The 17,001-nt window shown below is 34.5% G+C and overlaps 6 protein-coding genes across 6 annotated transcripts; 3 read left to right on the forward strand and 3 right to left on the reverse strand.

Annotated features, from left to right (window-relative positions):
• Positions 1-273: 273 nt before the first annotated feature.
• BX664DRAFT_324566 (uncharacterized protein) lies at positions 274-1,148 on the reverse strand. Its single transcript, XM_051543869.1, has 2 exons — positions 506-1,148; positions 274-434 (listed from the first exon to the last, which is right to left on the reverse strand). Exon 1 carries the CDS (start codon positions 1,127-1,129, stop codon positions 509-511), a length of 621 nt encoding a protein of 206 aa, XP_051402900.1. The 5' UTR covers positions 1,130-1,148; the 3' UTR covers positions 274-434; positions 506-508.
• A 169-nt stretch (positions 1,149-1,317) lies between these two features.
• Positions 1,318-3,788, forward strand: BX664DRAFT_324567 (uncharacterized protein). The gene is made up of 8 exons (XM_051543870.1): positions 1,318-1,430; positions 1,502-1,518; positions 1,599-1,760; positions 1,845-1,954; positions 2,083-2,225; positions 2,314-2,414; positions 2,515-2,798; positions 2,869-3,788. The coding sequence occupies exons 1-8, from the start codon at positions 1,420-1,422 to the stop codon at positions 3,577-3,579; spliced, it is 1,539 nt and encodes a 512-aa protein (XP_051402901.1). The 5' UTR covers positions 1,318-1,419; the 3' UTR covers positions 3,580-3,788.
• A 1,480-nt stretch (positions 3,789-5,268) lies between these two features.
• On the reverse strand, positions 5,269-7,058 carry BX664DRAFT_324573 (uncharacterized protein). The gene is made up of 4 exons (XM_051543871.1): positions 6,536-7,058; positions 6,084-6,463; positions 5,931-6,020; positions 5,269-5,857 (listed from the first exon to the last, which is right to left on the reverse strand). The coding sequence occupies exons 1-4, from the start codon at positions 6,729-6,731 to the stop codon at positions 5,414-5,416; spliced, it is 1,110 nt and encodes a 369-aa protein (XP_051402902.1). The 5' UTR covers positions 6,732-7,058; the 3' UTR covers positions 5,269-5,413.
• Positions 7,059-7,669: 611 nt separating this feature from the next.
• BX664DRAFT_324574 (uncharacterized protein) lies at positions 7,670-14,272 on the forward strand. Its single transcript, XM_051543872.1, has 11 exons — positions 7,670-7,749; positions 7,840-7,963; positions 8,033-8,357; positions 8,434-8,674; positions 8,750-8,817; positions 8,903-9,130; positions 9,207-11,101; positions 11,194-12,850; positions 12,926-13,056; positions 13,134-13,405; positions 13,480-14,272. Exons 1-11 carry the CDS (start codon positions 7,739-7,741, stop codon positions 14,219-14,221), a joined length of 5,694 nt encoding a protein of 1,897 aa, XP_051402903.1. The 5' UTR covers positions 7,670-7,738; the 3' UTR covers positions 14,222-14,272.
• A 50-nt stretch (positions 14,273-14,322) lies between these two features.
• BX664DRAFT_324576 (uncharacterized protein) lies at positions 14,323-15,059 on the reverse strand. The gene is made up of 3 exons (XM_051543873.1): positions 14,949-15,059; positions 14,698-14,819; positions 14,323-14,623 (listed from the first exon to the last, which is right to left on the reverse strand). The coding sequence occupies exons 1-3, from the start codon at positions 14,974-14,976 to the stop codon at positions 14,456-14,458; spliced, it is 318 nt and encodes a 105-aa protein (XP_051402904.1). The 5' UTR covers positions 14,977-15,059; the 3' UTR covers positions 14,323-14,455.
• Positions 15,060-15,215: 156 nt separating this feature from the next.
• On the forward strand, positions 15,216-16,851 carry BX664DRAFT_324578 (major facilitator superfamily domain-containing protein). The gene is made up of 3 exons (XM_051543874.1): positions 15,216-15,366; positions 15,425-15,784; positions 15,868-16,851. Exons 1-3 carry the CDS (start codon positions 15,226-15,228, stop codon positions 16,744-16,746), a joined length of 1,380 nt encoding a protein of 459 aa, XP_051402905.1. The 5' UTR covers positions 15,216-15,225; the 3' UTR covers positions 16,747-16,851.
• Positions 16,852-17,001: the final 150 nt, after the last annotated feature.

The raw sequence follows: 17,001 nt of genomic DNA on the forward strand, positions 1-17,001 counted from the left end.
ATTATACGCTTAATTCATATTCCAAAAAACAGGTACCTTATTTTTATTTCAGGGGTCAATTCAAGGAAGGGAAATGAGGAACAGTTGCTAAAAACAGATGGTCTAGGCTTATTGTTTTTGATTGATTGATTCCATATATAATTATCTTACATTTCAAAATCAATTAATGAATTTATACCATATAAAATATACAAACGAAAAAAACATCAGAAATAAAAGATGTTATCACTCTCTATGAACGACAATTTTGAAAAAAGAAAAAAAAAATATAAGAATGATAAAAAAAATATGATTTATTCTATATGCATAACAAAAATGGATAACATCGATATGGGGTTTGACTAAATATGAAAGAGAAGAAAAATAAGCAGCCATCAAAGAAATAAATTAAAAAAAAAAGGAGAAAAGAGAGAGGAAGAGAGAAGGTGAGGGGACTAGAAAAACAAAAGGAAGTTAGTAAACAAGTTCTTTTGGTGGTGATGATTGATTTGGGTGATAGGATTACATTTTAGACAATAGAAGCAAGAGAAACCAAAGCCAATACCAATACCAAGATAATTTGTTGTGAAGAGATGGTCAAGGTAGTAGCCAAAGAAGGAGTAGAAGAGGCACCAGGTGAACTAGATTGACCACCACTTGCAGCAGGAGGAAGAGGAATTTGAGCAGAAGAAGAAGAGGTTTGAGAACCAGTTGGAATAGGAGCCAAAGAAACTGAGCTGCCAGCAGCAACATTACCGTAGCAGTAATGATTATGTTGATCAACACAGAGTACTGCTTGAGAGTTACAAAGACAAGAGGCAGTACCGTTAAATGAAGAACTACAAGTAGAAGGTACAGTTGGACAACCAGTATTTTGATTCAATGATTGAGAACCCCAACAGAATTGACCTTGGTTATTTTGACAAACAGTAAGTACTCCATTACAACGACATGAAGCAGGTTGAGCAATATTTTGACAAGCTGAAGGTGCTGTACAATTAGCATTTGGAAGTGTATCGAAAGGTAATTTATCTTCACGTTTAATCAATTGATGAATAGCATCAAGTTCATTGATAGGATCGGCTTGAGAGATGAAGATGAGGGAAAAAGAGAAAATAAATGATAGTAATAATGAAGATAATCGAGTCATTTGTTATTGTTAAGATAAGAAAAAGAAAAAGAAAGAAAGAAAGAAAGAAAGTAAAAAAAGAAATTTCATTTCATATAGAAAGCGCGCAACTAAAAATAAAAAAGGGAACTTAAGTTACCCTTTAACATTCCGCATTTTTATTGTCACACAAGTTTTATTGAATAAAGAGCCCACGTCAAGTCCTTTTTTTTTTTTTTTCTTCTTCTTCTTTCTTTTCCTTTTTTTCCTTGTTTTCTATTTTTTTTCCCTTTATATAACACGCATAAAGAAAAAGATTGTATAGAAAAGTTATGCATCTTAGGTAAAAATATATAAATAAATAAACTATATTTTTAATTCTTATTTTATTTCTTTTTTTCTATTGATATTTAGCGATTTCACCTATTTAGGTTAGTATTAATATCTATAAAAGAATAATAATCTGATAATATAAACTTTTTTTATTTATTTATTTATTTATTTATTCTAGAACGATGTACTATCTATGTTTATGCTATATTCTACTTTTTTTATTCAATATGGAAAAGTGATGGATTTCAATGTTTACGTTTGAAAAAGATTTTGTCAGGTGAATTGAAATCTGTTCTTACTGTATTGATGATGCTTACGATGACTGCACAAGTCGTTTGGGGTAAAGTTAACTTTTATTATTATTATTATTATTATTATCATTATTATATCATCCATTTGAAATTAATATAGATTCTCTTATTAGATTTAACATTCACTTATATCAAATATAATGAAGGATATATGGAACTTAATGGACAAGCTATTATCAAACCATACCAATATTGGTCTCCACAAAATCAACAATTGGCTCTTGTAAGGAAAAAAAAAAAACGCTTTGATTCCCTAATCTATTCTTTTCATATGCGCCACCCAGTTTATGTGGTACAAACATATAGACACAGTTACTAAAAACAACCAAACATTCATTTCCTTTTTAATAGGCCGTCAACTATATTGAAGCTGCTGCTTACTCTTTACAAACAAGTCTTTACGTTATGTTACAATGCTTTTGGAACTACTTATCAAACTCGGTGGCCAATAAGGACTTTATGGGTTCTTTTGAATTCAAGTTTTATATCGTTTGGTAATAAATTTATTTAGCTGCATCTGAGTGTTAAACGGAAGCATTAGATACTTATCTTTTATTTTTTTTTTCTCTTCTTTTTCTTTAGGTCTATCTTGAGTATGGCTATGTTTCCTATCCTTCAATGGTATTATCATTATGATCCTATCAAAGAAGAGGTCATTCCTCAATTTGCCTATGCCGGTGAAGGTAAAAAAAAAAAAAAAAGAAATGAAAATGAAAATAAAAATAAAAATAAAAAAAAAAAGGAATCATATGATAGAACTCATTTATTTATATTTATTTTTAGTCTTCATTACTGCTCTTCTTGGTATTCGAACCTTTCTTCGTTTTAGACGCATTATTCAACATGGACGTGAAACAAATGCTAACCCTTTGGTGATCAACAAGATGAAATATTTTATGGATATTAACTCTTTGATGACAGCCTGTTTATTCTCCTATTCGATTTCTTTTTTGATCATGTGTATCGATGGTATGACTGACGCCAAAGTGATTGCTACCAACAAGTTTGCTGTAGATTGTATCCTTGCCAACATCAATATTACTGTTCTCTTTTTATATATACTCTTTGTAAGTTTATATTATTTAAAACCTAACGCATCTTCTCAACTCTTTTTTTTTTTTAATTTTGTATAAATAGATTGCCGTCTTCCATCCTCGAAAGTTATACGGTATGAGCAACTCTGTTACCAATCCATCCTCTGGTCAACCATCCAACAATTTCAACAGCAAAAGTATCAACATGGATACAAAGGACACATCTATGGATATGGAAGAAACAACAACAGCAATGGCATCTGCACCAGTAAGAGCACGTCATGATAGAATAGGATCACACAAAAGATTTAGTCAAAGAGTGACAAGTTTTATTGGACAAAAATTCCAGCAACGTATGATGGATGCACCTACCGACTCATTTCAGCAAACATTTGAAAAAAATGAGTATCATCTTGACAATATGAGCAACGATATCATTACGAATCCACCTACACTCTCATCTTCCAACACCACAGCACCCTCATCATCAGTGTCACAACGCGCACGTGGATATTATGAAAGCAAGACATTTATGCGACCCATGAGTCCTGTAAGTGTGGATTATCCATCACCATCCATGACTGGTGATACAGTACCTTTGACCATTCCTCCTTCTCCGCAACACCCTCCTTCGCCATATGGATCATCCAGTTTTTTACTTCAACAACAACGATATCCTTTATCAACTCCTCATGATCGACATCATCAACGACGTGCAAGCAATGATTCTGTTTTAGATCTTCCTTCTTCCCCGCCTCAGACTCTGGAACAATCAGATTGGTTACGTCGATCTCCTGATCGTCGCAATCACTAGATGTATTGACCCTCTTTTGTAGCTTATAGTTCATTTCTATATTTTTTTTTTATCTTCCGATAGTCTCATTTCCCTTTTGTACTTTTATTTTATTTATCTCCCTTAATCTCCCACTAATAGTATAATGACCACCATTCACTCTACAAAATTCTTATCACCTTGTATTGTTATAGAAATATCAAAATAAAGACGCTTTTTGTAAAATTCACTCAACTTACTGATAATATACTTTGTCTTTTCATTTCTCAATCAAAAATGATCATCATCGCACCAAATTTGAAACGAACATAGATAAAGCGACTTTCACTTTAATTCATCTAATCCAATTTATAGTTTACTTCCTCATTCACAGAGTAAATTAAAATAAAATTGAAAATAGTCATCCCTTATCTAAAAACGATCATCACCAATTTAAATTTTGATTAGGCAACGATTCAATCATTCTCTTTCAATTGACTTGACGCCACTTTATATATTATCTTCCAATTTGTAGAGTCAGTTAAAAAAAAAAAATAATAAAGATCAATATCATGCATTACTGCTTTACAGATGTCGATCATTACGTGCTATTATCGTTATATCATTATCATCATCATACTTATCGTTATTATTATCAATCTATAATTATCAATCACCATTATTATGAATCATTTCTATTTACTTTGTCTAACAACCTTTTTTTTATTAATTAGAATAATAAAAAAGGAAACATATGAATGAATTTCATTGAGTTTTTTCTTGTCCTATTTTAAAAGTACTTGGATCATCTTTCAATTGGATGACACATTCGATGGTCCTCTATTATGATTATAAGAATAAAAAAATGACAGTCATCAACAAAATCAACCATATACACCATCATCATGTCCATTCTATATTACATTGCATTTTCCTTTGGGATGATAAAACGAATTTTGAGATAATGATTATTGTTGTCCCTAACACCGTCAATGTGGTCAATCTGGGGTTTTCTCTATGTTGATCCATTGAAAACAAATCACACCTGAGTAATAGTTTTTTTCTATCAACAACGGCGCCAGACGGATAGTTGCCAATTCTGTCAGTACCGTTCTTTGAGTTGTACGTGTCGAGGCCTTTTGGGGAACGACGAAAATGACGAGAGACTTGTAGGATAAATATAAAAATGGGACAAGGTAAGAATCAATGAGACTCACTCATGCTCGCCGTTGTACCTTATCCGTATTGGCCTTCTGCACTTTATCTTTATATTTAGTCGTGCCTATCGTTCCTTTGGGAATGACATTGTTTTATTCTAGTGTAAATACTTTGTCTAACAACCGTTTCATAAAAAAAAAAAAAAGGAAATTTGAATGCCTTATATACTCGTTATTTCTTTGTTGATGCCATCCCTTATTTTAGTTTGATCACCAGATCATGGCTTGTTTTTTTTTTATTTTTAGTTTGAAACATGGTTGTACTTCTTACTGACGTTTCTTTTTTTTGACATCATAGACCATCATTGGTATTATAATGATCAACTCAGATTTTGACAACCATTGATAAATATATCCTCTTTATAGAAATAAATAATCCATCATCACATATCATTCACTCATCTGCTGTTGCACAAGTTTCCAATTCAAGACTTAAACACATCATTTTTACCAAGGGATCCCATTTTCACTATATACAAAGAATAATAATAAGAAAAAAAGGTTCATTTCATCATTATTTTCAATATCCTACTTTTTATTTGATTTGTTGATTCAAACGATGACTAAAGTAAGGGGGAAGTAAATAAGGAGGGAAGGAGGAAGATAGAAGGGAAGAAAAAGGGGGAAAAGCGCGCGCTGGAGAGGATGAAGGGGGTAAACTATTCTTTTTCGGTACAGGTATCCACAGGACGACGATGATGAAGGACAGGACAAGATTTGGGCATCATTTTCTCGGGACCAAGTTCATGAATACAATAACCATCTGGATACACCTTGGGTTCATATAAAAAGAAATGAGGGACATAACGGCCTTGATCATTGGCATGGAATGGCGTACGCAACAGATACTTGGATCGAGGAAGACAAAAATAGCGGATAAACAATGCTCTTGCTCTGACGACGGTGTGGAACACAAGTTCCATGAGCCAATGAGGATGACGGAGTCCAAACCCATCGATCTCTCTCTTCTCCAACAGACAAGGTACAGTTGCATATACTATTGGCCAGATCATTCGTGGTAATCGCGTCAATAGATGTTTAATCGTCGGTTCAGCACACTTCCAATTGTTAGGTGAGTATCGAATTTCTTTTACTTCATAATCCTAAAAAAAAAAAAAAAAAAAAAAAAAAGATATGTTAAAGTTTTTTTTTTTTTTGGGTTTTTTTATTTGTTACCTCCTTAAACTTTAAAAGTGACTCTTTGGTGCTAGGCATATCTTGTATTTTCATGTCCACCCCAATGTCATGCCATACACGAAAGATCGCCTATAAAATCAAGATTAAGTATATGATTCTATTGTTAACATATCCTTTTTTTTTTTTACTTACATTTATTTCACGAATATCCAATTCTCTCCATTCAAAAGCATTGATCCAACGAATAGGTTCTGATAAAAAGAGAGAGATGGTATAAAGGTAATCACCATTGCGAATAGGATATTTGCCATGGATTTCATTCAACCGTTCAGTGGCGAGGGTTTGTCGATGGAATTGTTGATGAATTTCTTTCTCTGATACTGTATTGCCTTCCATTAGGTGATTCTGGATACGAGGGTAAGCATCAATCATTTCAGACAAAATAACTTCAGTATCTTCAGCCCGCTTGGTACATCTTTTTTCAAATTCACCTGTACCACAAAGTAACTTGCTAATGGGAGGAATCACGAACGTTTTGAATAGAGCAAATTCTAACGATGTCCTGGCAACGTCTAGTAATACAAAAAGGTTAGTTTAAAGTCATCATCATTATTTGTCATCATCAATATCATCAATCTATTTACTTGGGAATTCTTTTCTAAAAACATCACTGTAAATTTCATAGGCCACATCACGGTTTTCCAATACTGTATTAGGATCTGGATATTTCCTTTTCATTTCGTTCAAAACATTATAGCGATAATAACGAACAACACCACAATAGATTGCCAAGGTCATTAACACCCATGTCGTTGTAGAAGCTTGTACGAGATAATCCATAGTTCAAAAAAGGTGGATTTGAAAAAAAAGGAAAAGAAAAGGGAAAAGAAAAGAGAAAACTATTGTTTTCAAAAATAAACCTGTTTTTTATGCATTTTAGGGGCGGTCATTGAAAAATTGGAAGGTTTTCCTCAATCCTTCCTCCCTTTTGTGAAAACCCCGTTGTTATCAATGATACACATATCTACCACAAGGAGGTAATAAATGAAGTGGCGTAAAACAAGTGAATAGCTTGAGTGTACATACTATAGAAATATATCACGATGATGATGATAATGATGAATAATGTGACCTGATGATCGATTTTATCGACTCTTTTTTTTTTTTTTTTTCTCACCATTAAAAGTGTGATACCAGAACGATAGACGTTTGAACCCCGAATGTCACGGTTGTAACGTGTTAACGCCGATTTTTTTTTTTTTTAAATTATAGATATCTCTGCTTCGTGGTTTGACACGTTTTTTTTTGGGTATTGTAATTGTAAAGTTGTGCATTCAACCTTAGGTTTTACTTGATGATGACAGAATATGATCACCTAATCATAATAATAAATCCTCATACAAGTTGTGCATTTCCACGAGCAGCATATATTATACATATCATTATATATGTACTGCATATATTTTCTCTACTTTTTTGAATATTCTAAAGTCAATGATTTTTTGATAATTAAAGATGAAGGATGATTCATGCTTCAAGTTCAGTTTGTAAATGAAGAAAAAAGAAAAAGAAAGGGATTTCCTTTTTTGTCAACATCAAGTCACAATACTGCCTGCGGGAGTTTGTCCAGTGGCAGAGTGCAACCTACGCAAAAACGATAAAAAGGCTTCTTTTTCTCCTGCTTTTTTTTTCCTTTTTCTTTTTTTTCAGCTGAAAAGGCATAGTGTAGAAAGTGGCTGGTTTTTCCTTATTTTATTTTATTTTACTTTATTCTTTTTTTTTTTTTTTCTTTTTGACATTTATAATCTATTCTTGGTCTCTCTCTCTCTTTTTGTATATTGTAGAATATGGCCACAAGGTATTGATCTAATAGAATTACACTCATAAACCATATTAACTTTTTTATGTATTTTCTCTCATTATACGCGTTTGATAATGTCAATTATAGACTTGATCGTTTAGTGCTTTTATTAGATACTGGATCAACGTCGGCTATAAGACGAACGGCTGCACAACAATTGGGTGAAATTCAAAAACAACATCCTGGAGAACTATACAATCTTTTATCAAGGGTAAAGAAAATACGTCAAATTTAAAAGTATAATTATATGTATATATATATCTTTATTATTATTATTTAGGTTGTTGTTCATTTACGAAGCAAAGCTTGGGATACACGTTGGGCTGCTGGTCAAGCTTTGGAAGCCATTGCCACTAATGTACCATCTTGGGAACCTCTAGAAACATTATGTGACCCATCCTCTTCTACAACACCTAACGACATCAACAAACTTCGATTTGATCAATTTGATCTTGCATCTGTCTTACAACATGGAAAACCATTATTAGGATCGGCAGGAAAAGAATATGACATTGACTTTTCGGATATGACTCCACAAGAACGTTTGGAAATGCAACGACGAAATCTACGAGAACGCCTTGGTCTAGGAAGTCAATTTATGGATGGTAAAACAACAAAGACTTTCTTATAATATATGTGTGCATATATATATATAGCAAAATCTAATATTTGATATTATAGTGGATCTTTTGGACGACACGGATTTGGATACAAAGAAAAAAGTGAAATCAAGTCCTTCAGCTTCACCATCGCCATCAACCTCAACAACCTCATCTTCAACAACAACAGCTTCTACTCCAGTGACACAAACACCTACTCCTGTAATTCAAGAAATTAATATGGCTGGACTTTCTGCACGCGAACGGAATATGTTAAAACGAAAAATGAAAATGGATGCCAAAGCCAACAAGAACAAAGAAAAGTAATGAATTCTTGAAAATTCAAATCAAAACAAAGATGATATTTTTACTCATACTATTCTTTTTGATCCAAATAGAGTACGTGTAGTAGACTTTAAAGGCAAAACAGAAACAAAACCAATAAAAACTGAACCTGAAAATGAAGGTAAGAAATCGATAATGACCTTTTTTTTTTTTTTTACATTCTCTTATTATAATTCTTTTTTTTTTTTTTTTTTTTTTTTTTTTAGGATTCGACATTACAGCTCAACCTCAATCTGATAAATTTGTGGTGGAATCCAAAAAACCTGATAGTATAACTGACTATAATGATCAAACTCCTGTGGATTGGCCATTCAAAATGATATGTGAACATTTATGTATGGATTTGTTTGATCCTACCTGGGAAATTCGACATGGTGCTGGAATTGGTTTACGAAGTATATTAAAAGGTCATGGTGCAGGCGCTGGAAAAACAGGTAAAATATTAATGAGAGATAACTATATACATTGAAAGAATCTAATAACTAACAATTTTTTCTTCCTTTCGTTTAGTGGGTTTCAATCAAGCTGAAAATCAAGCCCTACATGTTTCATGGTTAGAAGATGTGGCTATTCGACTATTATGTGTGTTTGCTTTGGATCGATTTGCCGATTTTGTGTCTGATCAAGTAGTATGTCCTGTCCGTGAAACTTGCTCACAAACTCTTGGTGTAGTACTACAATATATGCAAGCTGAAGGTGTAGTTAAAGTTCATGAAACATTACTCAAACTCATTGCTCAAGATGACCCTGCTTTTGGCTCGAAATCTATCTGGGAAGTACGACATGCTGGCTTGCTCGGTTTGAAATACACAGTGGCTGTACGAAAGGATCTAGTGGAAATGTTAGTAGATGGAACAACGGGTGCAGTGATACTTGGTTTACGTGATCATGACGATGATGTACGAGCAGTTAGTGCTTCTACTTTGTTGCCGATAACGGAGGATTTTGTGCGAATGTCTTCCAAAGAACGTATACGCGATGTGATTACAACTCTATGGGATTGTTTGGTGGATTTGAAAGATGATTTGACTGCATCGACAGGGGCTGTGATGGATTTGATTGCCAAACTATTTGAACAACCTGGTGTAATGGATATTGTACAAAGTGGTTACTCGCTATCGGACCTAGTACCTCGACTTCATCCTTTCTTTCGACATACAATCAGTAGTGTGCGGGTTGCTGTCTTGAATACACTATTGACTTTCTTGGAATGTGGTACTGCAGCTGAATGGGTGGATGAACGTGCTTATCGTTTGGTATTCCAAAATCTGATGGTGGAAGAACGTGTGGATATTATCAAGAAAAGCTTGCAAGTATGGAAGAGCTTAACAATTGGTGGTAAAGTAGATCAAGCTATCGTATTACAAGGTACTCAAAATTGGCTTGGAAGTTGGTTCGAATTAGCGATGACTCCTATTGGTCAACCTCTTGATGTTGCCACTCATTTTTACAAACCACCTGGTGTATTTGGATTTGATAATTTTTTGGATAGCAACAGGAAATCAAAATTATCAACACCATCGACAAACAAATCAAATAAAGGAACCAGTGGTGGTGATATCCGGCCAATAGATTCAATGACGAAAAATGAGGAAGATGAACTTGGACACAATTTGGATGCTGGAATGATTGCTCAAGACTTCTCGATGATAACAATGGAACAAGTGATACGTGGACGAATTGCATGTACTAGCGCACTCGGTATGGCAATGAGCATATGGCCGGATGATTCAATGGAACACTCTTACCAAGAGGTATTACTGACACTTTCGACTTCACAATGGGCATTGAAACGACAATTAGGAGCCATGGTGGTGGAAGAATGGGCGAAAGCAGTGCTTCAAACTAGATACAACGCTGATTGTATTGGCAATGCGGATCCGACAGCTATCTTAGCAAATACACACAACTTTCCCAAAACGTTATCTCAAGCTATGATTACTAATCTTGAAGATGCAGCTAAGCAAACAGCGACCTTTTATTTTGAATTGGTACATCTTCTCAAACGAATTCGTGGTGAATGTCAAGCATTAATTAATGGATTTATAGAAGCTCGGCTACCTGCGGATACTCTACCTCAATTACCATTACTTGTCCTTGGGGAAGCTCAACCTAGTGAAGGTGATGGTGGCGAATTATTTACTATAGAAACGGCTGGGTGGTTGGCGTCTGAAGCATTTGATCCTATGGTGAGTCGCATTCCAAAATCAAAAGGTCGTGCAGCAAGTATTACTTCCTTACAAGAACGACAACGTCGTGTGGTGGCATCGGTTGGTTACTATGAAGAACTTAAGCAAAAAGTGGAAATCAATGTTTATGCTGCTACTGCAGGTGCAGTGGTGGAACTTGGGGTTTTACCTGCGAAATTAAATCCTGTCATTCGAAGTGTCATGAATAGCATCAAGGTACTAAAAAAAAAAAAAAATAAAAAAAAAAATAACTTTACTTATTTCATTATCTTTTTTTTTTTTTTTTTTTTTTTGGAAAAAATGAATAGTTTGAAGAAAATGCTGAGCTCCAACAACGCTCTGCTTGTACATTGGCTGACCTGATTGCAATGTGTTCAAGATCCACTAGTCGTGTTAATCCAAATGATCAAATCACCAAAAATTTGTGTATCTTTTTGTGCTCGGACTCGACAAAAACTCCTATTCTCGAAGATAATTTGGTTCAATCTGGTATCCAAAGCATTCAAAAGGAAGACAAACCTACAACCAATGTTAATACAAAGGAAAACGACTCTGATTATCGTGAAACTCAACTGATGAAACGTGGTGCTGAAGTTTCATTTCGTGAATTGTGTAATCGATTTGGCAATGAAGTATTTGATGTTGTACCGAAATTATGGAGTTGTATGACGGAAAAACTGATACAGGTATTCCCATCTGATGAAGTGGATGCAAGTCAAGCCAATCTTCGTATGCAAGACAATCTCCTTATAGGTCAAGAAGTGATCGACTCAATATCAGTGATTACTACGGTTGTACCATTCTTATCTCAGGAACTATGGCCACGTGTGATCTCCATTGTACCATATATCTGCAAGGCGCTACTTTCATGCTTTGCCGTCATCCGTCAAGTCAGTGCACGTTGTCTTGCTACCATCGCCAATGTGATTACTCCTGAAACAATGCAATATGTGATTGATCTTGTGATTCCCAATCTTGGTGATATGTTGAACCCTATCCATCGACAAGGCGCATCTGAACTTATCTATCATCTTGTGCAGTTATTGGATACCAAGATTTTACCATATACAATCTTCCTTATTGTTCCTGTACTAGGCCGAATGAGCGATGTAGATGAACCGGTGCGATTGATCTGTACAAATTGTTTTGCTCTCCTCATCAAACTTGTACCCTTGGAAGCTGGTATTCCTGACCCACCTGGCATGTCTGCACAAATGTTAGCGCAACGTGATGATGAACGTAAGTTTTTGGCACAACTCTTGGATAGCTCAAAAGTGGAGAACTTTGAAATTCCTGTCAAAATCAATGCTGAACTAAGACGATATCAACAAGATGGTGTTAATTGGCTGGCATTCCTCAATCGGTTCCATTTACATGGTATTTTGTGTGACGATATGGGTCTAGGCAAAACATTACAATCTATTTGTATTCTAGCAAGTGATCATTGTCTGCGATCAAGACGATATGAAGCCACCAAAGCTCCTGATTCAGTACCATGTCCTTCTTTGGTGATTTGCCCTCCCACATTGACAGGTCATTGGTATCATGAAATTCTACACTATTCTGAAAATCTCAAACCATTGTTGTATACTGGTGGTCCTGCGGAAAGAAAACGAATTCGATCAACTATGGACAAAGCAGATGTGATCATCATGTCATATGATATCATTCGAAATGATATTGAAGAACTGGGTGTCATCAATTGGAATTACTGTATTTTGGATGAAGGTCACATTATCAAGAATGGAAAAACCAAGATCACCAAAGCCATCAAATCCATCAAGTCCAATCATCGTTTGATTTTATCTGGTACTCCTATTCAAAACAATGTATTGGAACTATGGTCTTTATTCGACTTTTTAATGCCGGGATTCTTGGGATCTGAAAAATCATTTAATGAACGATTTGGTAAACCTATTTTGGCCAGTAGAGATAGCAAGAGTTCTTCCAAAGAACAAGAAGCAGGTAAATTTTTACAAATATATACATATATATATAAAAGAAAATAATTGACTCTTCTTTTTTTTTTTTTTTTTGTAGGTGCTCTGGCTCTTGAAGCATTACACAAACAAGTCCTTCCTTTCCTATTACGGCGATTGAAAGAAGATGTACTTCATGATCTACCTCCAAAGATCATTCAAGATTATTATTGTGAACTGAGTGAACTTCAGGTAATCAAGTCAAAAAAAAAATTGGAAATAGATGAAAATTATCTCACTTATTATTGTTATTATTTTGATATGTATAGAAATCATTGTATGATGAATTTGCAAGGTCACAAGCAAGAAACTCTGTAGAACAAGATTTGGACGTAAAATCAACAATGGAAAAAGAAAATAAACCCAAGTCTCAAGCTACACATATATTCCAAGCCCTACAATACCTTAGAAAACTATGTAATCATCCCCTTTTGGTTGTCAATGATAAACATCCAAGTTACGACAGAGTACAAGATAGTCTCCAAAGATCTAATCGTACATTACATGATATTCAAAATGCACCAAAATTACTGGCACTCAAGTAAGTACTAGCAATGTTTTTTATTATTATTATTATTACTATTATGCTTATTTACATTTATATTATCATCATAGACAATTACTTGGAGAATGTGGTATTGGAGTGACAACAACAGAATCAGAATCAGATCCTGCAGCCATGGCAGTTGGAGCTGTGAGTCAACACCGAGCACTTGTATTTTGTCAATTGAAAACGATGTTGGATATTATAGAAAATGATTTATTCAAGAAACTGATGCCAACAGTGAGCTATTTGCGATTGGATGGATCTGTAGATGGAAGTAAACGGCATGAACTAGTGACCAAATTCAATGCGGATCCTTCGATTGATGTCTTATTACTGACGACGCATGTGGGTGGCCTGGGATTAAATTTGACGGGCGCAGACACAGTGATTTTTGTTGAACATGATTGGAACCCAATGAAAGATCTACAAGCCATGGACCGGGCGCATCGTATTGGACAAAAGAAGGTGGTGAATGTCTATCGATTGATCACTCGCGGTACTTTGGAAGAAAAAATCATGGGATTACAGAAATTCAAGCTCAACATTGCCAATTCGGTGGTGAATCAACAAAATGCAGGACTCAAAAGTATGGATACAGATCAAATTTTGGACTTGTTTAATGTTGAAGATACAGAGGCAGAAAAGAAGAAAAAGAAGAAAGCTATGGAAGAAGAAGAAGCTGGAGCGACAACTGCTACTGCTGGTCTAGGTGGAGCTAAAGCTGTATTGGAAGATTTGGAAACTTTGTGGGACGAAAAGGATTATGAAGAAGAATATAATATTGATAGTTTTATCAGTAGTTTACAATGATATCTAGATTAGATGCAACTTTTTTTTTAATTCTATTATTGAATAAAGCACTTAATTATATACATATTTTTTTTTTTTACATATATAAAAAAAAAAGAAAATACAAGTTTGAATGATGATGTTGAGTTTTTATTTTATAAATATAAAAAAGGGTGTCTATATCTTGTAAAGGATGAATAGAAAGAGAGAGAGAGAGATATTGGTGGGATAAAGGTGAATCATAAAGTATCAAATCTATGCTTTGGTTGGCTGAGGTTGTTGTTCAGGTTCGTCAATGATATTCAAGCGAGGTAGACTACTTTGAGCAGCAGCAGCAGCTTCCTTCTTGGCCTTTTCTGCAGCTTGTTGTTTTTGATGAGCTTGTTTCAATTCTTCGGTTTTGATACGTGTTACTCGAGCGAACTAGAGAAATAATAATAAATGAGAAATTATGAGTTCTTAATTGTTTCTCATTCTATCCAATAATAACTTCATACTTCTTTGGTATGATGAAGGCATTCAAGATAATCGTCACGTTGAGCAAGACATTGTTGAGGGAAATCAGCAGAAGCATAACACTTGTTGAATTCTTGCCAAAATTGGAAGCATCGTCCACGACCTTTAAAACGTATTTCAAAAAGTAAATATAAGAAAAAAAAATAGTGAGTCCAACAAAATAATAATAACAATATATTGAATACAGTATCATATGAGTCCCGTATATATTTCTTTCATGTTGTTTCTTTACCACCATCATAACCAAAACCAGAAGCCATTTTGAATAATTTAAGAAGAAGAATAAAGAAAACGATGTATATTTAAAAAAAAAGAGAGAGTAGGGTGAACAAAAAAAAAAAACAAAAGAGAAAAAAGTAGCGATAGTGAGAAAATTTGAATTATCAAAGGGTGGGGGATGAAAAAATTGGGTCGTGACTGGTACGATTGGTTGAAAAAGGTCAAAATCCGCCCTTTTTTTTTTTTTTTTTTTTTTTTTTTACTTCTTTTCGTTTTTGCTTTAAACTCTTATGACACCAAAACCATCCGAAGAAGGCAGAATTGTACGCATTGTCTTTCTTGCCCTACTATTGGATTTACTTTCTTTTACTATTATCCTTCCGCTTTTTCCTAGACTTTTGAACTTTTATCAATTTCATGACACACATCAAGTAAGTCCCTGGCTCCTTTTTACGCATTCAACTCATCTCTTATTATTATTATTACTAGAATTCAATTCTTCAATATTTATTACGTTGGTTACATGACTACAAACTCTGGTTGAATAAAGAAAACGATGTTAAATGGGATACAGTCATTTTAGGTGGATTTATTGGCTCACTGTTCTCATTACTGCAGTTTATGGTATCTCCTTGGATTGGTTTTACAAGTGACAAATATGGACGTCGTAAAGTATTATTATGGACCATGATCAGCAATATGCTATCTACCGCCATTTGGCTGATTGCTCAATCATTTCATCTCTTTTTGGCTGCTCGTATTTTGGCTGGACTCAGTGAAGGCAACGTACAACTCAGTATTGCTATTATATCAGATATCACTTCAACTGAACATCGATCAAAAAATATGGTAACGCACAAGTTTTTTTTTTAAAAAAAAAAAGGAATAGTAGATTTGCTATTGGATTCATTCATTTTATTTCTATATAATAGGCATTAGTGGGCATTGCGTTTGCTACGGCGTTTACATTTGGACCTCCTTTAGGTGCATGGTTTGCTTCGATAGATATCTCACAAACTTGGCTTGTTGATTGGATCCCTGGATTGTACCCTTATTCTATGGCTGCTTTGGTGGGATTGATTCTTCTTGTCATTGAAACCATTTATTTGTACGTATCACTCCCAGAAACGGCATTTCGGACAACAACACAGTCAGTATCATCAACACAATACAAACAACAACAAAAACAACAGCAGCAACAACACGAACATATTCGAAAACTCAATTTACTTCAATGTCTCTTCTCATTTTTATTCTCGGGTATGGAATTTACGTTGGTATTTTTGACATTTGACATACTGGATTATAGTCATATGCAACAAGGGAAACTTCTTGGATATATGGGTATTCTTTCAGCAGTGATTCAAGGCGGATATGTACGACGACGAGGACAAATAATAGGCGAACGTCGATTGATATTACAAGGCATGATATCTGGGGTCATGGGTCTAGGATGTTTGGCTGTGGTTGGCATGGGTATTGAATCATTCAACACGACTTGGATGGTACCATTATGGCTTTATGGCGGTGTTGCATGTTTAGCAATGACTAGTGGGACGGTGGTGAATAGCTTGACGAGTCTAGTTAGTGTACAATGTGAAGATCATGGCAAGGACAAGGGAAAAACTTTAGGTGTATTCCGTAGCTTTGGTCAATTGGGTCGTGCATGTGGTCCTCTTTCAGCTTGTACTCTTTATTGGTTGGTAGGTCCTTCCTGGTGTTATGGTTTTGGCTCCATGGCTATGTTTTGTCTTTTACTCTTATCTATAGGCATTCTTCCCCACTCTCCTACTGCGATCAAAATCGATTGATCTATTGTTTATCTTTTATTATAGTCATATATCATCATCTTTTTTTTTTTTTGTATATATTCATTGTTATATTACCATATCTATATTTTACCTCCCACCTCTCTCTCTCATCTTTTCTTTTTTTTTTTTTTTTTTTTTTTACTTTACTGTGCATAATAATAAAAAAATAATACATACGTTTATCATCATCTTCTTCATGATCATTGTTACCAAGGTTGTTACAGGAATCATCATCAAAGACAAACGTCTTTTTTT

This window comes from Halteromyces radiatus, assembly GCF_025201355.1.
Source record: "Halteromyces radiatus strain CBS 162.75 chromosome Unknown BX664scaffold_2, whole genome shotgun sequence".
Lineage (NCBI taxonomy): Eukaryota > Fungi > Mucoromycota > Mucoromycetes > Mucorales > Cunninghamellaceae > Halteromyces > Halteromyces radiatus.